Genomic DNA, 21,115 nt, shown 5'->3' on the forward strand with positions numbered 1-21,115 from the left:
AAGAAAAAGCTTTATCCTCAATTTATGGTTTCAAAGCTGAAATGTCTTTAATCTAATTTAATTAAAACTAAATAGTATAATATGTAAATCCATTTAAGTGGGCACACTGCAATATATTACAATATGTTAAAAGGAGCTAGCTGCTGTCAGTCCCTTTGTGTGGGAGAACGCCCACTCTCCTCATGGTACTTGGCAGTGGAGTATAACTCATGACTGTCTGACATATGGATTAAATATGGGCGCCGGAGTCTATCTACTTATTTGCAAAGTCAATTTCTATTTTTGGATTGGAAATAAGTAAAAATAGAAGTTCTAATATTTTTTTCTCATGCCCTCTGGGGAGCCTACATCCCACTTAGGAGCATACTGGTTTCATAGTGTAGATTGGTGATTTGTTGCTGCAGTAGACATTGTTCAGCTAGTCCGAGCATTCAGTCCCTTCTTTTCCTGACATGACCCTGATTTTCTTTGGGGTCATCCTTATTTGCTTAAGCCTATCTAGCCCAGCCCAGCCCCCTCGTCACAGTGATCAGCATGAGGATGTCAAGAAACTGGATTTAGGCTTTAAAAAACACAAATCCCAGGACTTTTGTAGCAGCTCCCAAAAGAGGCTCTCTCCTTCATCCAGATGGTGTGGTCCAAGGGCATGAGAAGGCCAGCACTACAACCAGTTTCCCACCCTCAGAGCATAGACTGGAACTCCCAGGAGCCACTGCGTGAAACCCAGGGATAAAATAAGATTGCTTGAGGTAAAGGTGAGAGATGGCAAGAAATTGGATCCTTGGTGACCTTATTTGAGCTCTTGGATGAAGTCTTTCCTGAAGCCAAAACTACCCCCTGGACTTCTTAGCTGTATGGCCAATAAATTCCATTTATTTAAGTCAGCTTCTCTATTACCTGCAACCAACAAAATTCCTGTTACAGCTGTCAACTCCTTCATGCAGTTTGTTTTGTTGTTATTGTTTGTTCGCTTTTTGTTCATCGTAGAGAGTGACATTAACCATTCTGTAGCAGAGTTATCATGAGTACCTGCAAGGAGGACCTTCTACTGAATCACTCCCTTAGTAGCACACAATAATTATGAGCTTATGTACGAGGCACTATTAAAAGTACTTGACATATATTTACACATTTCATCTGTACAATATCCCTACCCTAGGAAATCAGTACTATTATTATCCCCACTTCACAAGTGAAGAAACTGAGATGCAGAGAGGTACATAGCTTGCCCAAGGTTACATAGTAAGTAGGTAAGCCAAGATTTACTACCAAGGCAATCTGGCTTCTAAATCCAGGCTCTTAATCACAACAATACACCAGAAAGACTGTGCTACTCACACACTAACATTTAGCATTATCCAACTGTCTAATTTTTGCCTCTGATGATTGTAAAGTAATGTTTACCACTTAATGTATAACCTTGGGCCAATTACGTAAAATCCCTGTGTCTCAGTTTCCTTACCTGTAAAATGCAGGTAATAAAATAATACTGATTTCATAGGATCGTTGTGCAGTTTAAATAATACCAGTGACTTTTGAGCATCTATTTCTTGGTCATTTGGGATTCCTTTTTTGTGGAACTGCCCGTTCATACCCTCTGTCCATTTTTCTCTTGGGTTTCCAGCCTTTTTCTTACTGATTTGCAGGAGTGACATTTATATTGCACTTACGAGTTCCATGTCAGTTTTAGATATTGAGTATCTCCTTCTAATCTATTATTTTTTCTGTGGTGCCCTCGATCGAACAAGAATCTGTAATTTTGACAAAATCAAATCCAGTGACTGTGCCCCAAACGTAGAGAGAACCAAGATAAACAAACAAACAAAACACAAAAAAACAAAACTGTTTATGCCCTCAGCATCTTAAAATCTAGCTGGACAATCAAAAACAAGAACTATGTGAACAAGTGTTAAACATCACATAACAGCATGCAATAAAATGCCAAGTTGTACATGCCAGTATAGCCGACTGTTAACCTTGGAAAAGTATCCAAATTCTTCTGAGCTTCAGTTTCCTTATTTGGGAAATGGACGCAATAAAAAAATGCCTTTCAGTTTGTTGTGATAATTAAATAAAACAAGACGTGTTGAATGGCTCTGTAGTACTAGAACACAGTACCGACAGCAACTCCGATGCAAAGCAGGGTTAATGAAATAATGGCCACCATTTATTACCTGCCAGGCACTTTAACCTACCACATTACATTCCACAGTCCTCTGCAAGACATTATCATTGCTATCTGCAGATGCAGAAACCTAGGGTCAGGGAGTTTAAATAATTTGATGAAGGTCACACAGCTAGTAAGTGGTAGTGACCGCGTTGAAAGCCAGATTTGTTAGACTTTAAACCTCAGGTCCACTATGCCAAGTTATTGTCAGAATTGGTGCTAGAGAAGCAAAGAAACTCCACTTGGGTCCTGGAGAGAGAAAGACAGACTTTGACTTTGAATAGATACAAGGAGGAAGAAAGGAAAGGAGATCATGCCAGATTCTGAAGGGGTGCAGTTGATGTGCGAGTGATAAAAAGTATTTTGAGTTATTAGAGGGCAGGAGCAAAACCTTATACATCACATTTGCCTTCAATCCTAGCACAGAGCCTGGGACAGAGGATGAGGAGGACATCTATTCCCTACTTCTCTTTTTTCCATATCAAGGAAGCAAGAATGAGTTGTCTGACTGGTGAGCCGAAAGAGGAACTAAGTATGTGTCGCTCTGACCCCTCAAGTTTGGGGAGCTCACCTGCCCTAGAAATCATGTATTTTCTGCTTTTCCAGAAACTGTAAAACTGCAGTCAATTTTGCAAAAGCAGATTTTCACAAAAGGGGTCCCTCTGCATCTCCAGCCCTCTCTATCAGTCATGGGAAGTGGGGGGGGGGCGGTTCTGGCTTCCCAGTGTTACACAGCAAATTGTCCAATTCCTCTTGGGACTGCCAGGTACTACAAGAACCATTTAACATGTCTTATTTTATTTAATTCTGGGGTGAAGTACATGCAGATCCATTGTCCTCGCAGATCTAAGCCATAGCCACCCTTCCAGTGCCCGCTCAGGACAAAGCTGAGATTTTCCTTTCCGTCAGTCCGACTCCAGCGGCTATCTCAATGGATCACGAACGTGCGTGGGGAACATGGGTGCTATCCGAAACCCCCTAGAACCACAACAGTAGGCACTCAACAAACCAATGAATATGAGAAGTTCAGAGGACAATGACAATACTGGCTTGATTTGAGCAAAGGGAGTATATTAAGTAGTTGAAGTGCGGTTAGATAAATAGGTTGGCCCCAGTAATGGGAGACTTTAAGGAAAGGCTGAGAATTTAGATCCAATGTGGAAGAAGAGTGCTGAAAGTTTCTGAGAACAGTGTTAAAATCAGGTAGTGAAAATATGGCAATGGGTTGCAGCGGAGACTAGGGGAGGAGAGCCTGGAGCTGGAAAGCAACCAGAGGTGGTTTCCAGAATTCCGGAATGAGGGAGGATGAAGGTCTGGCCTAGGGAAGTGGAAATGTGAACGGCAGTGAAGAGATGCATGTGAGATTCAAAGGGAAAACTGCCAGAACACGGTGAAACCGGCGTCTGGGAAGTGGGGAAATGTTTTGATGGCACTCCTCTGAAAGAGGTAAATGAGCAGGCCTGGGAGCTGGTGAGAAGTGGGGCTCAGCCTTGGGCATGTTAAATCTGAGGTGTCAAATGGATTTGTTCTCAGCACCAGAAACACCAGACACAAGGTAGGAAAGATGCCACAGCTAGGTGTTTGGGGAGTTAACACCTTCAAAGAGGCAGCGTATGGTTGAAGGCCCCTGGGAAGAAGTCGGTGGAGATGGGAAGCAAAAAGAGGGAGGGGACCTGGGACGACTGGGGTGGGAGCAAGGGCACAGGTGATGGGGGGGGTGGCAGAAGAGAGGAGGGGGACACCGCCCCTGGACCAGAGCGAAGGACGGGATGAGGTTGCTGGCAAACGCTGGAGTCAAGATCTTCTCAGCAGAGGGGAGCGGCTCCCACCTCTCCCCGAGGAAATTCACGGTTGAACCCAAATCAGCCTTCCCCATGCTGGCTGGTCTTCCGGGCCCTGCGCCCACTTCCTCGCACTCTGTCTGCCGTGACGCCCTGGTCCCTGGGCCGTGAGGGTCCCTCTGCACCTCCGGCCCTCTCTCCATCAGTCGTGGGGGGCGGCTCCGGCTCCCCAGGCCGCACGGCGCCCTTTCCTGCACGTTTCCGCCCCACACCCGGAGGGGAGCCCCCTGCGGCACCGCCCACCTGGCCACCGCCGCAGCCCGCGCCCACCGTCCGCCAGGGCTGCCGCAAGCCAGCGGGCCCTCCCGGGGGTGGGGTTTCGGCCCCCCACCCCTCTCCGCCTTTGTTGCAGCGCCCCCCGCATACCCCCTCTCTGTCTCTGCCTCCGCGTCCCGGAGGCCTGAGGAGAGGGGGGTTCGGGCGGCGCCGGGACGCACGCGGGCTCCCCAGAGCGAGGGGCGGGGAGCACCGAGCGGAGCCGCGAGCGGCGGGGGCCGCTGCTGCAGAAGGGGAGGAGAATGGGGAGGAGCTGGGGGGCAGGCAGTCGGGGAGGGAGGGGTCTTAAGGGGCGGCGAGCGCAGGTCGGATTTCCTCGGAGGCTGCCGAGCAGCGGAGCTCCCACCTTCCCTGAGAGCTCGCTGCAGCCGCCCAGCCCCGCGCCCTCCGGAGACCGGGACGGGACCATGGTGAGAGCTGGGCGCGCGGCGCGGGGCGCGGTGGCCAGACCCCTCCGGGCGGCCGAGGGTGACCGGGCGGAGGGGGCGAGTCTGCGGGACCCGGAGAAGTTTCCGGCGTGGGCGCGGGGCCCGGCGCCTTCAGTCTCGCTCTCCTCTCTTCCGCAGATGTGGACACGTTGGCTCGCGCTCGCGCTGGTGGCGGTCGCCTGGGTCCACGCCGAGGTAGGTGAGCGGCCGAGGAGGTCCGAACTCGGGCTCCGGGGCCACTCGGGTGTGCGCGCCGGACAGGCAGGGAGGGCGTCCTGGGGATGTTCTCCCGGGGTGGGACTGGGAGTTTCCATGCGTGGGGTGAGGGGGCGCTCCGAGCACAAATGCTACTTGCGAAACTTAAACCTCCAAATCAGGAAAAGTAGTTTGGGCCATAAGCGGGAGCCCCACCGCGGCTAATATGGAGGGAGAGTGAGGAGGGGGAAAGAGGCGAGCTGGGCGGGTTGGGACGGAGGCGGCGACGAGAGCGGCAGCTGCGTTCAAGAAGGCGCCTTTGAGTTCTTCCCTTTACTTAAGAGGAAATTAAGAATAGTTGGGGGCTTTTTCCTTCCAAGGCTGACTCCTCGGGGAAAGGGGAGGGGAGAGATTCTTCCTTTAGGGTGGAATGCTTTTTTCTTTTTTTATAAAGTAAGATTATGATTCCCAGCATTTTTTTTTTTTTCTTTCTTTGTAAAGTGCCCTCGGATTCTGTGTTAATATCAGGGCCATATAACAGCCTTTTAAAAGCTCAATTTTCCCTTGATCCAGCGTTGCGCAAGTGTAAGAGATCCGTTGCTCTGCTCTTTGGGGGCTCCGCGTTTCCAGTCAAAGTATTTCAGCGCTTTTTTGGTAATGTTTTCCTTTCAACTCCAGTGACCTTCCTGAGACACTACAAACAAACCAACAAACTCTTCACTCACAAGCCCCTCCGTTAACTCAAAGGTTTATGGACAGAAAATAAACAATTCCAAATTCCCTGGGCTCTAATCTCCAGAAAAGTGAGGTCAGAAACCAAACATTTGATAATTATGGCAGGAAATGTGGAAGGAATTAAAAAGCATGAGGGAGAAGAAAAGGAATGTACATTACAAAAGAAATAGCTCCCTGGTGGGTGGTTATTCTCCCTCTTTGAATTTTTTTCTTCATATTACAGTTTAGCCCCACCCTTTGCATCACAGCTTGAGTCTGCCCAGAAAAAAATCATAAAAGCATGCAAGGTCTTCATGAGTTAAAAAAAACAACAACATATATATTACTTTCAACTCATACATAAACTCTCACTTAATTCACTACTATGTTATTGGTTGTACTGGAAACACAAGCTCACAATGAAATTTAAAAAATAGCTAATATTTACTGGATATCTACTTTGTGTTGTAATGAAACCCCACTTTAATGATGGGGAAACTGAGTCAGAGGTTATGTAATTTATCCAGTGCCCTAAGCTGTTAAATAGTAGGAATAGGGATCTGAACCCAAACAGTCTGGCATCATACCCCAGGTTCTTAACCACTATCCTACAGAAGACGTTCACATTTGGTGCACTTCTTACATAGCAGACATTGGACTGCATGTGTCATTTCTTTTCAATCTTCCCCAACCTTATGAGGTCAGTTTTATTATCCCCATTTTACAGAGGAAGAAAGAGGTTTAGAAGATTAGATAAACTGCCCAAGATCACACAGCTAGTTAGTTCTGCAGAAGGATCTGAATCCAGCTCCCTCAATGTTTGGGGCCCATCTTGAACTCCAGATCTGCTTCTCATGCATTTTGTTTTCCAGGGTTTGAATTTGAGGGAGGATCTCTCTTCACTGGTTGATTTAGCCCTGGCTAAGGAACACCCTTCCATCCCTGCTGGGGCCCTCAAACGGCAGCTGCAGTCCAATGATGGATGAGGTGAATCCCTGGCTGGTTTTACGGCAGGCTTAGGAATTGCCAGCTAGTGTGTGAAATCACTCAGTGAACTGGAATGCAGTTGTGAGGTACGAGGAGGCTGTTGATTCCTGCACCAGGAGACTGAAGGCTGAAGGCCCTGTGACCCAAGGTCCAGGATCTATTCAAGGAAGCCTGCACTCTACCCCTCCCCCCAACCAGCATTGCAGGGAAAAGTTTTGCTCTCATAGGAAGCTCCCGCAGCAGCAATTTCCTGCTTCGGGTAGAAGAGCAGAGAGTTCTCCCACCAAATTCCCAGACAAAATCAAGAGGTGCTGAGGCATGAAAACTGAGAGTTGGAGCAGAAAGTAGGCTGCGAACTCAGGGTACCTGAGGAGTAAGGAGGAGTAGGTGTGATCCTGGTTACATTTCATGGCTCCAGATTATTAAGGATTATCTTTTTTTTTTAAGATTTTATTTATTTGAGAGAGAGGAGAGAGTAAGAGGAAGGGAGAGGGAGAGAGAATCTGAAGCAGACCCCACACTGAGCACAGAGCCTGACGTGGGGCTCGATCCCACTACCACGAGATCATGACCTGAGCTGAAACCAACAGTTGGACACTTAACTGACTGAGCCACCCAGGTGCCCCAAGAATTATCTTTTAATCAATCCAGTCTCTTGATGTCTGGCCTGAGTAACACGTGGCAGGTTTTTAATCCATGTTTAATAATAATATACCTTTAATTATTAATGAAAAGGTAAACTAACCCTAGCAATTTGTATATTATTTTAAGTCTTTGTCTTATAATTGTGCTTGCAATAGAATTTTTTTCCTTCCTAGCTATAAGAACATACAGCAAACAAAGCCAAATAATGATATTTACAGCCTTTATTGACATGCATCCATCCACTTGAGTAGACTTTAGGGCTATAGTTGTACAAATATTGTCGAATATTTTAAAAAATGAAATTTAGAAAATAAACTTAGTTTTCTTGGTGCTTTTTGGTTTAATACAAGTATTCAACTCAACATATTTTTTAGATATGTGATTCCCTGACAAATCATGTTGATATTGGAAGGAGCCAAGCCTTTGCGATAGTAGACCTCCAGAATCAAAGGTGTCCCCAGCTTGGGAAAAGGTGGTTGTCATCATTATTAATGCCAGTCTGAAAATACTGTTTGTTTAGATTCGAGAAACTATTAACAAATCTCATTGAGGAAAGTGTTATATTTCGAATGTTTTCCCTGGTCTCTTTCTCACTTGGCACTACTTGCTTTTTTGATTGTTTCCTCTCTTTCTTACTTTCTCTTTATCACCAATGTATGCCTTCTGGCACCCTCCCCGCAAAATCTGCCCTGTCCCCCTGAGCTCACTCATAGGCTCCTTTACAGTCTATGCTTGAGAGGGGGTATTGGGGAGTGAGGCCCAGGTCTGTTAAAGAGCATATATTAGCATCTGTATGGGTGAGGAATGGGGGGTGGCAGCAGCTTGAGGGAGTGCTTCAACTAACAATTACAAGGCTACCCCTTTTCTAGATTCTGTTGGGAGGGGGCTATGTGGACTTGCTCATTCTCCTTCACCCATTCGCCTCCCACCGAGAATTACCGCAGTTCAGCGAGAGGTGTGGACAGAGGCCAGGAAAGTTTGACAGTCCAGGCATGAGAGCATGTGCCCTTGAGTCTCAGTAGGTGGATCCAAGTCCACTCTAACATGGCAGGCTGGAGGGGACTCTGTGGCCCAACTGCCTGCTTCTGAAAGACAGCCTGGCAAGCACCCAAGACACTTCCGCTCTCCCTCGGTGGTTGTGTCTGCCAGCACTCTGATTGCCAGCATCCCAGGTTTATAGACTCACCATGGTAAGTCACATGTGCAGGGGACTGATGCACAAGTCAAAAACTCACTCCAGGAAGGAAAAACTTGACCCACGAATTGTGAGTGCATCACTTAAGATAATAGAAGAAGAAGGAGAAGGAGAATTACCCAGAGAGACGAGAAGATTATTAGGTCATTGTCCCTCTGACACATTTCTCATTTACACCCTATTATCAACGTACAAGTTAATCAACCACTAGGAGTTTTATTGGCTGATGTGGGATCTTCTCTATATCCTTCAGAATTATTCTAATGGTGGATTCGGGAGGACCAGAGTCTGACCCACATCCTCTGACTCCTCCTTGGAGCTGCAGCAGAACTAGAATTTTAATATCCATCTTGTACATTAACCACTAAAATAATACCTTGTTTATCCATTGGCAAATAAACTACTTGCTGTGATTCTAAAGACCATTGTCAGAAATTAGAATGTTAAAACATAGCAGGGCCTCTGCTGATTAACCAAAACAGTTGGGCAAGCACCCTGCACACTGAGGCCCTGGCCACTGAAACTGTCTTTAGAAAGAGGACATGTTACAGTTCCCATAGAAATCTCTAGATTGGGTGATGGAATGCAGGAGTCAGTTCTCAAGCTCAAAGGAGCTGGTTGGGGAGGAGCTGTGAGATGGTGATCAGAGGGCATGGGCTGCAATGGATGTAATGTGCTGGGGAAGAAAATAAAGCCTTCAAAGTCAGTGAGTCGGAAAGATGTGTTTCTAGGAAAAAAGAGAAAGAAAAGGATGAACTGTAAATACCAGTGGTCACACATCATGAATTGAAAATGTCAGTGTTGTTTTTCTACTCCTCTTCAAATAACTGGACATCAAGACAAAATTTCTAGCAGCCATTAATAGGATTAATGTAATGACACCAGATATTATAGGATTGAAGAAAACCTTACACTTAGACGGATTCATTTTGTAAGCCAGATGATTACTGTCATGCAAGTCAATGCATAATTTTCTCTAAGGTGCTATCTTCTGGTGCCTGTGACTTTGGCTTGGGGTGCTTTCTCTAGGACTGAGTCATTACCAGCACAGACCTTCTCTTCACAGGGCCCATCAGCCAGTATCCCTGCCATGGGCTGAGCACGCCCTACAGAGTCATGCATGAAGTGCAAGACATGATCTCTGCCCTCAGGTTGCTTACGATCTAATGATGGGCCAGATGCTTTAAACTGTAGCAGCTGTAATATCTTAACTACATGAGAAACAAATATCTGTATAATTATTGCTTTTTTTATATTAACATAGGGCTTCCCTTGATTTTTAAAGTTTTTTTTTTTTCCATTAGTACAATGCACAAATCCTTAAGATATAGCTTGATGAACTTTAACATATGGCTACACCCATGTAGCCACCACCCAATCAAGACTAAGGGAGTTGGTGCAGAAAGCAGGCTGTGAACTCATGGTATGCGGAAACAGTTACAATGAAACAAGTGAGCAGTAGATATGATCGGAGTTACATTTTATCACTGATCATTTAATTAGTCTGGTCTCTTCATGTCCGGTCCTAGTAACATTTGGCAAGCTTTTAATTCATGTTTTAACAATAAACCTTTAATAATTAATGAAAAGGTAAATTGACCTTCTCCATATGATAATTGCAATTTGGATATTATTGTAAGCTTTTTAGCCTATAGTTAACAGTGTTTATACTAGAAAATAATTTTTCTTGTTAACTACACAGACATATAGCAAGCACAGTTAAATACAGTCTTTATTGACATGAATCCATTTTAGCAGACTTTGGATCAGCTTTGGGGGAGCTGACTTGGCTATTTTGCAGATGGATATTCCAGGGCTCAATATAATCTACACTGAGAAACTAAATCAAGGAAAGAAACTCAAATAATTCTTTTTGACCACTTTGCCCTGGCCATTATTACTTTCAGAGGGACTGCGTAAGATGTCCATTACATTATTTATGATGGCGAAAAACTTAAAATCTGTATATCCAACAATAGAAGAGTTAAGGGTTAACAATAATACATGCCACTAGAAGTTGTGTTTACAAAAATTCTTAAAGCTCTGGGAAATGATTATGATTTAATTTAAAAAGCAGAACACTCTCCACTTTGCATTATCCTCACAACTGTGTACAGATTTATAGAGAAGTATAACAAAATGCCTTAAAATCCATCTTGAGGATTATTGTGACCTCTGCTTTTTTCAGGAGGAATTTACCCTCCTAATACATGCTATTCTATTTAAATAAGAAAATGAGCTATTTTTTGATAAAATATGAAAATATGCTCATGAAAAGCTTAGAGACTATAGAAAAGACTAGAGGAAAGAGTGAAATTAACATGATTCTACTACCTAAAGATAAATCAGCCCTTTATCCCTCCTTCCAGAGAAATTATCAATCAACAGATGTATGTGGTGAACCTACTAGACACTGTAGGCAATAAAAATAAGTATCTCACAACACTATGAGATAAATGGCCTGCAGCAATGGTACAAACATGGCATGTGTGTCACCACTATCCTCTCCCTTACCCATGACAGACATTGCTAATCAATCCTAGAATTCTGTCCTCCTGACTCTGGAGAAGGTTTGAAAATGCTCAGCAATGTTCTGGGTAGCCACTAGCAATTAGTTAGTCTGTGTGTGAGATAAAAGATATTTGCCATTCCTTCTGGAAACATCAATCCAAACTGACAAACATTGGTATATCTTTAAGCAAAATTAAGGTGATTAGAAAGCAGAGTTCAGGACTATGTGAAACAAAGAAAACATGGGGTAATAGGTGGTGTGATTAGGGTAGTGAATAGATGAAAATGTCAAAAAAAAAAAAAAACAACAACAAAAACAACAACCCAGCACTTTATTCCTGGCCCAAGCTTTTTACTTCTTTAGGCAAATTCGAACATCTTAAAGGGAACCAAACCCTTAGAGGCCATTAGATGTTGGCCATCAACAAGAATATGATAATGAGAATGTTTTCGGCTGTTCTGATGGAGTAAACAGTTGTTCTTGCTAAGGCTCTATGAGCTGATACTGTCATAGATAACAGCTCCTGCATTAGCAGCCATCTGGCAATAACTTGCTAATAGAAAGCTCTTTGGGTAGTTGGAGTACAAAATATATCCTATAAATCTGCATTTTCTGCTGTGGTTGGAGGATTTCCATGAAATCTCTTTGCAGACTTTTTATGTGCTCATTTGGAAGCCATCACCAATAAGCTATTCCCAGAATTAAGTCTGAATTTATGACCCTTAAAATGTTCCCTGAATAATCCCGGACACTATTTTTGACCAGCTTAACTGTTGCCAAAACAAGTCATGTGACACATGGCAAAAGCCATGACATGGTGCAGGCCCTGATTTATACATACGTGTGTCATGGGGTATTGGCTTGAACTGATATAAGGAAACTGCCTCTTTGTCATTACTTTTTATCTTGTTCAAGATTTAAATTTTTGTGTCTGAGGCAAAATTTGTCTTTTCCCCACAGTCTTTGATTCTGTCGTTCGGTGATAGTAAATGAGTGTAATTTATTGATCTACAGAAGTGCCAGGCATTATGCCAGTCCCTTTGCCCATATGCTGCTATTGAGAATAATGTGGAACTAAAAGGCAATACCGTGTAGGTCCCTGTTCTGAAGGAGTTGCTATTACCATAACTCCTGTGCAGCTCAAATGGACCTGGCCAAATTTAGGGGGCCAGATTTATGGCTTTCACAGAAATTAATGCCCCCTTCCTCACCTCTGGCTGCTGGTCTGGAAAACCCTGAAATGCAGCAGTCGGATGGATGCCTTCTCAGAACTTGAGAGGCTCCACTGGAGTCACTGGGCCATTTGCCTCCTGTCTACCTTGACCGTCACCAGCCCGTCCAGTAGGTGGCAGCTTTCTGTGTGGAAATTGTTCTGACGCTTTTCTCTTATATTCATGTCACTCAAGCCTTCCACGGATTCCCTTTCTTCATTCTCTTCTCTTGTTCGCATATCTGGGTGTTTCCAAGTCTTACCTTTTACGTGGACCCTGCTACAGCACCTTCTCATTACTAAGAAGGACATTATACAATAAGAGCCCTTGACTTCGAAGTCCTGCTCTGCCCCTTTCTTAAGCTACCTAATGTCTCTGACTTGCAGCTTCAGTTAGGAGCAAGGGTTCTGGGTAATGGGCTGGGTTTGAGTTCTGCCCTTGTCTAGCTGTGAGACCTTGTGTAAGTTACTTAACCTCCATGAGCGCACTTTGCTCATCTGTAAAATGGGAATAATGGCAATCTCTCTGCTATCTATCCAATTAGATAATGGAAAAGTTTCCGCTACTCATGGAACATAGTCAACACCAAACACCTGCAAGAGAAAAAGTGCCTCTTACCAGCTCCTCCTAGGCTCTAACAAAGACTGTTTTTGACTCTGTAATGATTTCAGTAAGAGAATTCTCAATTTACATACTAACATCCACTAGGCGTTGTCTATATTTGTACACCCTGTGTGCTGGCTCAGGTTGTCACTGTATTTCATTTACTGATTTATCCTTGAGAGGAAGTATAGCGTAATGGTTTAGCACCAGGACCTTGAAGCTAGATTACTTGAATTCAGTACTAGCCCTGTGATCTTGGGGAAGCACTTAACCTCTCTGGACCTGTATCATCTATAAAATGGGCTTACTAGAGAGTATTTACTCCATACGTTAACTGTGAGCATCGAATAAGCTCTTACATGTAAAGCAATTAGAAGAGTGGCTCAGCACATAGAATGTGTGTTAGCTATTAGTATCATTCTTGTGGCATCTATTTATTGGAAGAGCTCCAAAACCCTTGGGGTGTGGGTATAAGTGTGTCAAGGGACAAAAGTAAAATGTATCACAACCCTGTTCTCTGTCAGGCACTAAGTTAGTGCTGGTGGTGACCAAGACGCCCATGGCTTGCAGAAAAGTCTCCTTGCCTCTTTTATCTCTCCAGAGATTAAAGATCACCTGCTTTTTAAAAGACAACTGGGATATTTTTTCAGTGGATGCTTTGACGCCCAGAATTTGTATCAGAGCCCTTGCTTCTACTGAGCCAAACTTGCTTTCAAACTTCTAGATAATGTTTCCTCTGTGAAGCCACAACCCTATCCTTCCTGCAGGAAAAGAATTTAGGTACTCATTGAGCACCTCCCATGCACCGGCTGTGGGCTGTGCCAACCAGCATAGGTTCTCCCTAAAGACAGAGTGAATGAGGGAGAGTACGTGAAAGGGAAGAAGAAGGAGAAAAAGCAAGAAAAGAGGGACTAAAGCTCCTGGAATTTTTCCACATTCAGTTTTTCTCTCCCCTGTGCCCCTCCTTCTTATATATGGAGGTGGCCACCAGATGTCTTGGATTTTTTTGTGGGATGGTCATTTTCATATATTCTTGCTGTCGTCCCCATAGCACACCTCTTACTGGGCCACAGATTCTAAATTTGGGGTTTGGAAAATATGATCAGGCAAAGGAATAGAACCCTTTGCTTTCATTGCTTGAAACATAAATACCTACTCTCAAAGACAGGGTAGGGGAGTATTCCTGGAGCAGGCTGTGACTTGTCCCTTTGGGAACCAAGGCAACACTCTAGGTGTTTGCACACAAACCTTGAGTCCTCTGCTGGGCACTGTTGTGTCTGGCAGCCAGCCCTGACTGTAGCCTCATGTGGCCACTGATCCCAAACCCCAGAGCTGGGTCTTCATTGCTCCCCATGTTGCTCTTTCCTCTTCATCTCTCCCTTCTTCTAACTTTTTTGTCTCTCCTTTTCTTTCTCATCTTCCTCCAACATCATTACAGAGAGGTCATCCTGGAGGGTTCAGCCTGCCTCCGGAGCTGCCAAAACATCCACAGACCACCAGGTTCACATTTTATTTGGAGACCAAGCTGCCCAAAGTTTTCATGCAGTATTTGGTTCCCTAATCTGGGACAAAGTAAAATTTCACAAAGGTACAAAGTTAACTCAAGGGACAAAGGTAAAATGTATCACAACCCTGTTCTCTGTCAGGCACTAAGTTAGTGCTGGTGACTAAGATGTAGACCCTGTTCCCAAGGAGCCTGCAGTCCAGTGGGGGAGACAGACAGGGACAGAGGCTCAGAGTGATCCAGGGTGGTAAGTGCCAGAACGGGCCTGAGAACTTAACCCAGCACCGGGGAGTCTAGGAAGGCCTCCAAGAAGCCTCCCCAAGCTGCACCCTGAAAAATGAGTGGTAGTTAGCCAGACAACAGCAGGAGGAGACGGAAAGAACCTTGTCTTATTTAATTCTCACAACCTGATAAGAAGTTATTATAATCTTCATTTCTTCGTCAATGAAGAAACCGTAGCTCAGAGAATTCAGTTAGTTACTCAAAATCAGCCACCTAGTAAAGAGTAAAACCAGGATACAAATCCAGACTTCAGCTCTCAAAGCCCTTGCTCTGTGTGCTGGACCCATTGTGTCTTATTTTTGAAAGGGACTCTGAAAACAAACCCAAAACATTTTTTGCTAGGTAACATGGACACAATAAAAACAAACAAACAAAACCCCAACCCAAAAGCCTGGACAGGCCTCTTCGTGTTTTGTTCGAGTAAGTGTCCGGATCCGAGCTTCTATGGACCTCATAGATAGAGGTATGACCTCCGCTTGGTTCCGGTTCAGTGGCTTCTCGAACATTAGAGCACCTGGTGCATTGTGTTCAGTGATTCAGGGCATGTTTTCAGGCAGTCTTTGTCTTTCACATGCATTCACGACTGTTCCACACTGAAGAAGACCAAGTTGCACGACAGCTCTTGAGCTCCAGCTGAGCTGCTGTGGGTACAGTTGTTCACGCTGCTGGCCAAAGAGAGTGGGGTGACTCCATCCTGCACGCTGTGCGCCCTGGTGTAGAGCTTGTCTGTCCCCGCAGAGGAGGGGGTACCTTCTTTCTAACCGATACGTGGAGCTCCCCAAACCCAACATTTTTTTCTCAGATGTGGGATGCTTATTGGACCATGGTGGCCATTTCTCCATCTGTACATTTTATAAATCGATATCAGTAGTCTTACAAAATTTTTGTAACAGGCCTCCATAAAAGCCAGTTCTGTATTTTTGTGGGTTTTCCTCACGGATTTAGCTAAGATGAGACAAATGGAAATTTTTTTAAAAATCTGTTCTTTTGTACCCACAAACGTGCTCCTTTGGGCTGCTGCCCAACTCCATCTAGTTTGGGAACTACGATTCCCCCAGGAACTAGGAAAAGCAGTCCCAGCTCCTCTCTGATCGCTGGATTAGCACAACTTCCCTCAGCCCACAGCTGAATTCCAGTCCCGAGGAAGAAATGTCTTAGACTGAGTGAACTCCCAGCCTGGAGCCTGTCAGAGGCTGTGTCATGTGCTGGCATTCGCTGAACAAAAAGCAAGCAGGCTTTCCGGCCCCGCTCCCCCTCCTCCCGCACCCCCCTCTGGAGGGGCCGGGTAAAGTCTAGACAGTGTCTGCTTGGCACCGTGCCTTTTTAGCATGATCCGCACAGTTCTGTAGCTCTGACTTGGGTTGCCTCTCCTCGCTCACTTCCCTGGTTTTCTGAGTCGGCCTCACACTGTCTGGGGCGGGGAGGGAAGCCTGAGCCGCACACATAAGAAGCAGGTGAGTGAATTATGAGACTGTCAGGTTTCAGCTGTCTTGAGCCATTCGGAGTCACGGAAATGCCAGCAGCGCTGGCTGAAGCTGTGGCTGAGCTTCCAGAGATTCCTGATGTGAGCTGGCTTCAGACAAGCCTCCTCTCGTTGGCTGGAGATGGGCTGGAGGGAACAACTCAGGCCGGAGAGTGGCATGCAGGTCGGGAGCCTCGTGCCCTCTGCTGGTAGTATGAACTTGGGTAAGTCACCGGACCCCTCGTCTGCAAAATACAGGGGTTGGAGCAGGGGAGCTCTAGAACCCAGCCCACAAATCCTATCCATAGGGAAGGAGGCAGACATGTGAGGTTGGATTGTCAAAATATTCTTAATGGAGGTAAGGTACTTGATGAGTTCTCATCTTAACTGATGGCCCAAGAGGGAGCGGTTTGAAAAGAGACACTGGCCCAGGAATGGGAAGAAAAGAGTGACTAAAAGCAGTAGGCCTTTTGTGTCTCCTACTTGCCCCTGCGCGTGCACCCTAAGTAGTGCAGCACGGGGCACCCGACCAGTGTGCGTGCCCGGGAATCCCAAATGCTGTTTACTCTCTAGAAAGGAATCACTTGATTTTCCACTTCAGAAACCAGCTGCTCAGCAACACTGGGCAAGAAATGAAGGATGCTGGGTCTCCTTGGGGTTGAGCAGAGAATTTTTCTAAAAAGGAAGCCAACTCAGAATTCTAAAGTGTGCAACTTGAGCTTTTATTGAACTTACTAAAAAAAAAAAAATAACCAAAAAGCAAAACTTTCTTCTGACCTTTGTAAATGTTCTTTTAAAACTAATGATGCAGGGGGCGCCTGGGTGGCTCAGTCGTTAAGCGTCTGCCTTCAGCTCAGGTCAAGATCCCAGCGTCCTGGGATAGAGCCCCGCATCGGGCTCCCTGCTCCGCAGGGAAGCCTGCTTCCAGCTCTCTCACTCCCCCTGCTTGTGTTCCCTCTCTCACTGTGTCTCTCTGTCAAATAAATAAAATCTTAAAAAAAAACCACAAAAAACTAATGATGCAGTATTGAAATGGCTTACAAAAATAGTTGTCTGGAAATGCGGTGTGGACCCTAGTTTTGTTTTCTGGAATGAGTCTTGCCTTCTCACCATGCTTTGTGGCCTGTGACCGGGATCCTGGCCTTCCTGAACAGGTTTTGATGAAGTTACTGCCCTGGTCCCCATGCCCTTCTCCAAATCAGTTCAGGGCTGTTACAGCAGAGGCCTTGACCTTGACTTCTTTGGCCTTGACCTCAGCAGGTAAATCAAGTGACCTGTGAGGGTGAACTCAGTAAGGAAACAGAGGCCAACACAGATGTTTTAGTCCTACTTAAAGACTTGGTACCTGGACTGCAGTCCAAATCCTAAATCCTGCTAGATAAGCCCAGTGTGCTACATTATCGGTCCTGCGTGGGGGGCCAGCCCAGTGTTGCCTGTGGCTTTCCTGATAAATCTACTTGTACAGTGTCAGAGTTGAATTAAAATTGGTTGTGCTGCAGAATAGACTATACACAGACACACACATAAATTTCACTACTTAATTGACTTAATTGACATTACTTAATTGACTTAGATTTCACTACTTAGAGAATAGGACTGTCGTCCTATAGCTCAGTATACTTCCCCTCACAAAAAGAACCCCAAATTCCTATTGGAATTTATGAAGAGAAGCATGTATGTTATTAAATTTCCCTTAATGTGACTCTTTTAATTTAGTTTAGTATTTGATCTCCATTATACTGTCCTGATTCCTTTCTGAACCAAGGCACATAGAAAATAGTGATGAGGAGGGCTTATTTTTGTGGGTGGGAAGTTTGCTTGTTAATGAACATTAATGTAATCAATGTATGTTATTCATTTGCTCATTCATTCATTTCCTACCTCATTCCAAAAATAAGAGATATATACCGTTTTTCCTTTCAAATCCCATAGCTAGCAAGTCCTGCTAGCTTCTGTTAGTGTTAGGCTAACTATTTTCAGTTGTGGAGAAGGACCCAAGTTTGTGGCATATTTGCAACAGAGAAAAATAAAATAGATAAAGAACTCAACAATAGTCAGAAAAATTTCTGGTGATTCTCATGGGGATACCTGGCTCATCTAAAGCTTAGTAAGAAATTGATAAATGTGTGGAGTTTCTGTTAGAGCAGCTAAAAGCTATTGAACTGAGCGCAGACTCAGACATACCTGAGTTCCCTTCGTGGCCATGGTCCTTATCAGGAGGACCCAGGTAGGATTTCTGGGGTGGCCTGCCTCAGCTCACAAAAACCTGCTTTGGGATGCAGGCAGATGTCACAAATGCTCAGAATGCTCAGCTTCACTCCTCCAAGGGCAGCCTTATCCATGGGTCTTCACTATATGCTATAATTACGATAACTACAGTTGATTGGGGGCAGGCTGAGGTCTATGTCAGAAGCGGGAAATTCAGCTGGCTTCCCCTCAGAGTCCTAAGAATCGTTCAGGAATGTGTCCATTTGTGCTTTGTTCCCCCGCCCCTCTAGTCTTCTATCCTTGGCATTTTCTGTTTTCTTTCCTTTCTTATCCTGTGTGGCCTTAGCCTTGCCAACAGCCACATGCAGAGAAGCAGACTTCCTGGCTTAGCTATTTATTTTAAGGGTAAAGCCTTCTACTTTATGCATTAATTGGTGTCTGCATCATGTTCAACAGAAGCATGATTTTCTGCATGGCACGAAGGGCTGGCTAATGGTCAAAGAAAACCCCCTCCTTCAGGTGTGAGTTCATTAGGGGTTTCTCAACTTCCTTTCTTGAGGGGACAGGACTAGAAGGGAGAATAGCATTGGGAAGTGTTCTGAGTAAAGAGGCCAGACACTGAAGTCTTTGCTAAATGTTGGGTATAATAAATTCATTACTCACACGGCAGACTTATGTTCTTAAACTACTTGTGGGCCATATTGCTTAAGAACAAGTACCAAGTTAATAACTTTATCTCTGAGAGATAAAACTGGGCCCCTGTCTTTGTGTTTTTCTTTGTTTTCTGCAAAAGTACATGTATGGGTAATGAGACTTACTGTAGGGATTATTTCATAATGTACAAAAATATCAAATCACTATGATGTACACCTGAAACTAATAATATGTGAATTATACTTCAATAAAAAAACTAATTAAAGAAAAAAGCATGTACAATACAACCTGGATAATAAGAAACTATAAAAGTTGTTTTTATGTGTGTTCATCACATGCCCTATGTAGGCATTCCCTTTGCTTAGACAAAAATAAGGAAACCATGAAGATGTGAAATCCTCTAAGAACAGCCAATGCTGGGGATTGTTAATCCCACTGTGTTGGTCATTTTACAGCTAGGTCATTGCATTTTCCCACTAATTTCTCTTTACACATTTGATCAAATAGAAGGCTGTTCATTTCCTGCTTAAGTTGCATCATTGAAGTGCTGGTGGATTCAAGTGAGCTTTGATCTTCCCCAGTGGCTATATTTCAGTTGGTGATTGGGTTATTTTTCTAGGTAATGCTACGAGTATTTCACCCTGTGTAAAGTAAATAGCATTGTCATTTAGTAACCGTAATGACTCATGTTACAGTAGCCAGGAATGTAAAGACCTCCCCATTCCCCAGTGATCTATTGTTTAACTCCAGGAAAAGTCTTCTCTCTGCTGTGGTGGTGAAATGAGAGTGTGTGTGTGTGTGTGTGTGTGTGTGTTTGTCTTCCAGACAGCTGAGGGTTATTATGGGGCAAGGGGAGAGAGAGAGAGACAGACTCCCCGCTGAACAGGGAGCCCAACATGGGCTTGATCCCAGGACCCCGAGATCATGACCTGAGCCAAAGGCATACGCTTAACTGAATGAGCCACCCAAGCACCCCCCAATCTGAGGGTTTAGATGTGACAGCCATATTCTGAAAGCCATGACATTTTCTTTGAGAGAGAAACAGAAAGTAGGGAATTCTAAGCCCAAGGATGTTCAAAGCATGTGAACTGCCCCCAAATGGTTCTTGTCTTAGAAATAAGTGGAATAAATAGGAAGAAGGAAACTAGTGAAGAGGAGGCATGAAGGAAGAGGGAGGCAGTGATGAGAGTGAGAAATTCTCACTCTTAATTGTAGTGGGGTAAGTAAATGAAGATGGGGCGATAAAGTGAAGAATTTCTGGTCTTTATATTAAGCGCTGCATGAGGAAATACTGTGAATGAACACTGCTGATCTCTATGATCAGAGGAGATAATGTCTGCTTTTGCTAAGTGAACACATGGTCCATAAAGCAAAACTCACAAGAACAAATAATAACATAAAAGCTATAAATTAAAACGGCACCTGTATATAGTGTGTATAGCTAGGGAGATATTAATATACAGTACCTTTCACAAGGTAAGTGCTCAGTAAATAGGAGCTGCTCTTCTTAATTTTGCTTGAATTCCAGGGGACAGTCAGACTACAGGGAGAGACATACAGAGCCTAGACCCGTGTTTCTCAAAGTATAGTGAGTGATGTTAATCTATGTGCTAGGTTAAGTGGTTCTTTAGTTGCAGGACTTTTTAGATCTTGACAATGTTCATGTGCATCATTTATTCTCTTTTCTAGGAGGAGAGTATTATAAGCAGTGTTTCCCAGACATTTCACCATAGGGCACCATTTCCAAAAATACTATAAATACTTGAATGCTGTGTTCCATGGAACAGTTGGGAACTCGGATCAGTTCTGGACAGATTTTCATAAGCAGAGTCTGTTTACATCTGACACCAGGTCTTAGCGGGCTTGCTGAACTCATTTCCTAAACTAATGCAGGTTTATCGAGAAAGCATGGGACTTATCTGGACCCCAGGGCCAGTCTGAGGGAAGATCCTTCCAGAAGTGACTCCATACTGGACCATTGGCATGGCCATGTCCATACCTACAAAGAACTGGCTGAGGTATTTCTTGGTTATCAACTCAAAGTACCCAGGAATCTTCTTTTGGTGTTTTCACTCTTCCTATCCATTCCCAGTCCATCAGCAAGTCCTGTTGGCTCTATTGTCAGAATATATTGCCTCCCCTTTGACTGTTCTCAGTCTCCATCGCCACCGCCCTGGACTAAGCCGCCATCATTTTGCACTGGATGATTGCACTAGCCTCTTAGCTGCTCA

General features: G+C 44.5%; 1 protein-coding gene and 1 long non-coding RNA gene across 2 annotated transcripts in view; both read left to right on the forward strand.

Moving 5' to 3' along the window:
* The first annotated feature begins 4,507 nt into the window (after positions 1-4,507).
* Positions 4,508-21,115, forward strand: part of FSTL1 (follistatin like 1) — a 52,761-nt gene continuing 36,153 nt past the window's right edge. The window contains exons 1-2 of the mRNA XM_035000074.1: positions 4,508-4,694; positions 4,851-4,907. Of these exons, the coding sequence (XP_034855965.1) occupies positions 4,527-4,694; positions 4,851-4,907 (225 nt within the window). The 5' untranslated portion in view covers positions 4,508-4,526. The remainder of the gene's footprint in view (positions 4,695-4,850; positions 4,908-21,115) is intronic.
* LOC118007055 lies at positions 7,167-16,771 on the forward strand. Its single transcript, XR_004678256.1, has 2 exons — positions 7,167-13,266; positions 14,389-16,771. It is a non-coding gene; the product is annotated as an uncharacterized LOC118007055 (long non-coding RNA).

Source organism: Mirounga leonina, unplaced genomic scaffold (assembly GCF_011800145.1).
Source record: "Mirounga leonina isolate KUSES-001 unplaced genomic scaffold, KU_Mleo_1.0 Mir_115, whole genome shotgun sequence".
In the NCBI taxonomy this organism is placed as follows: Eukaryota; Metazoa; Chordata; class Mammalia; order Carnivora; family Phocidae; genus Mirounga; species Mirounga leonina.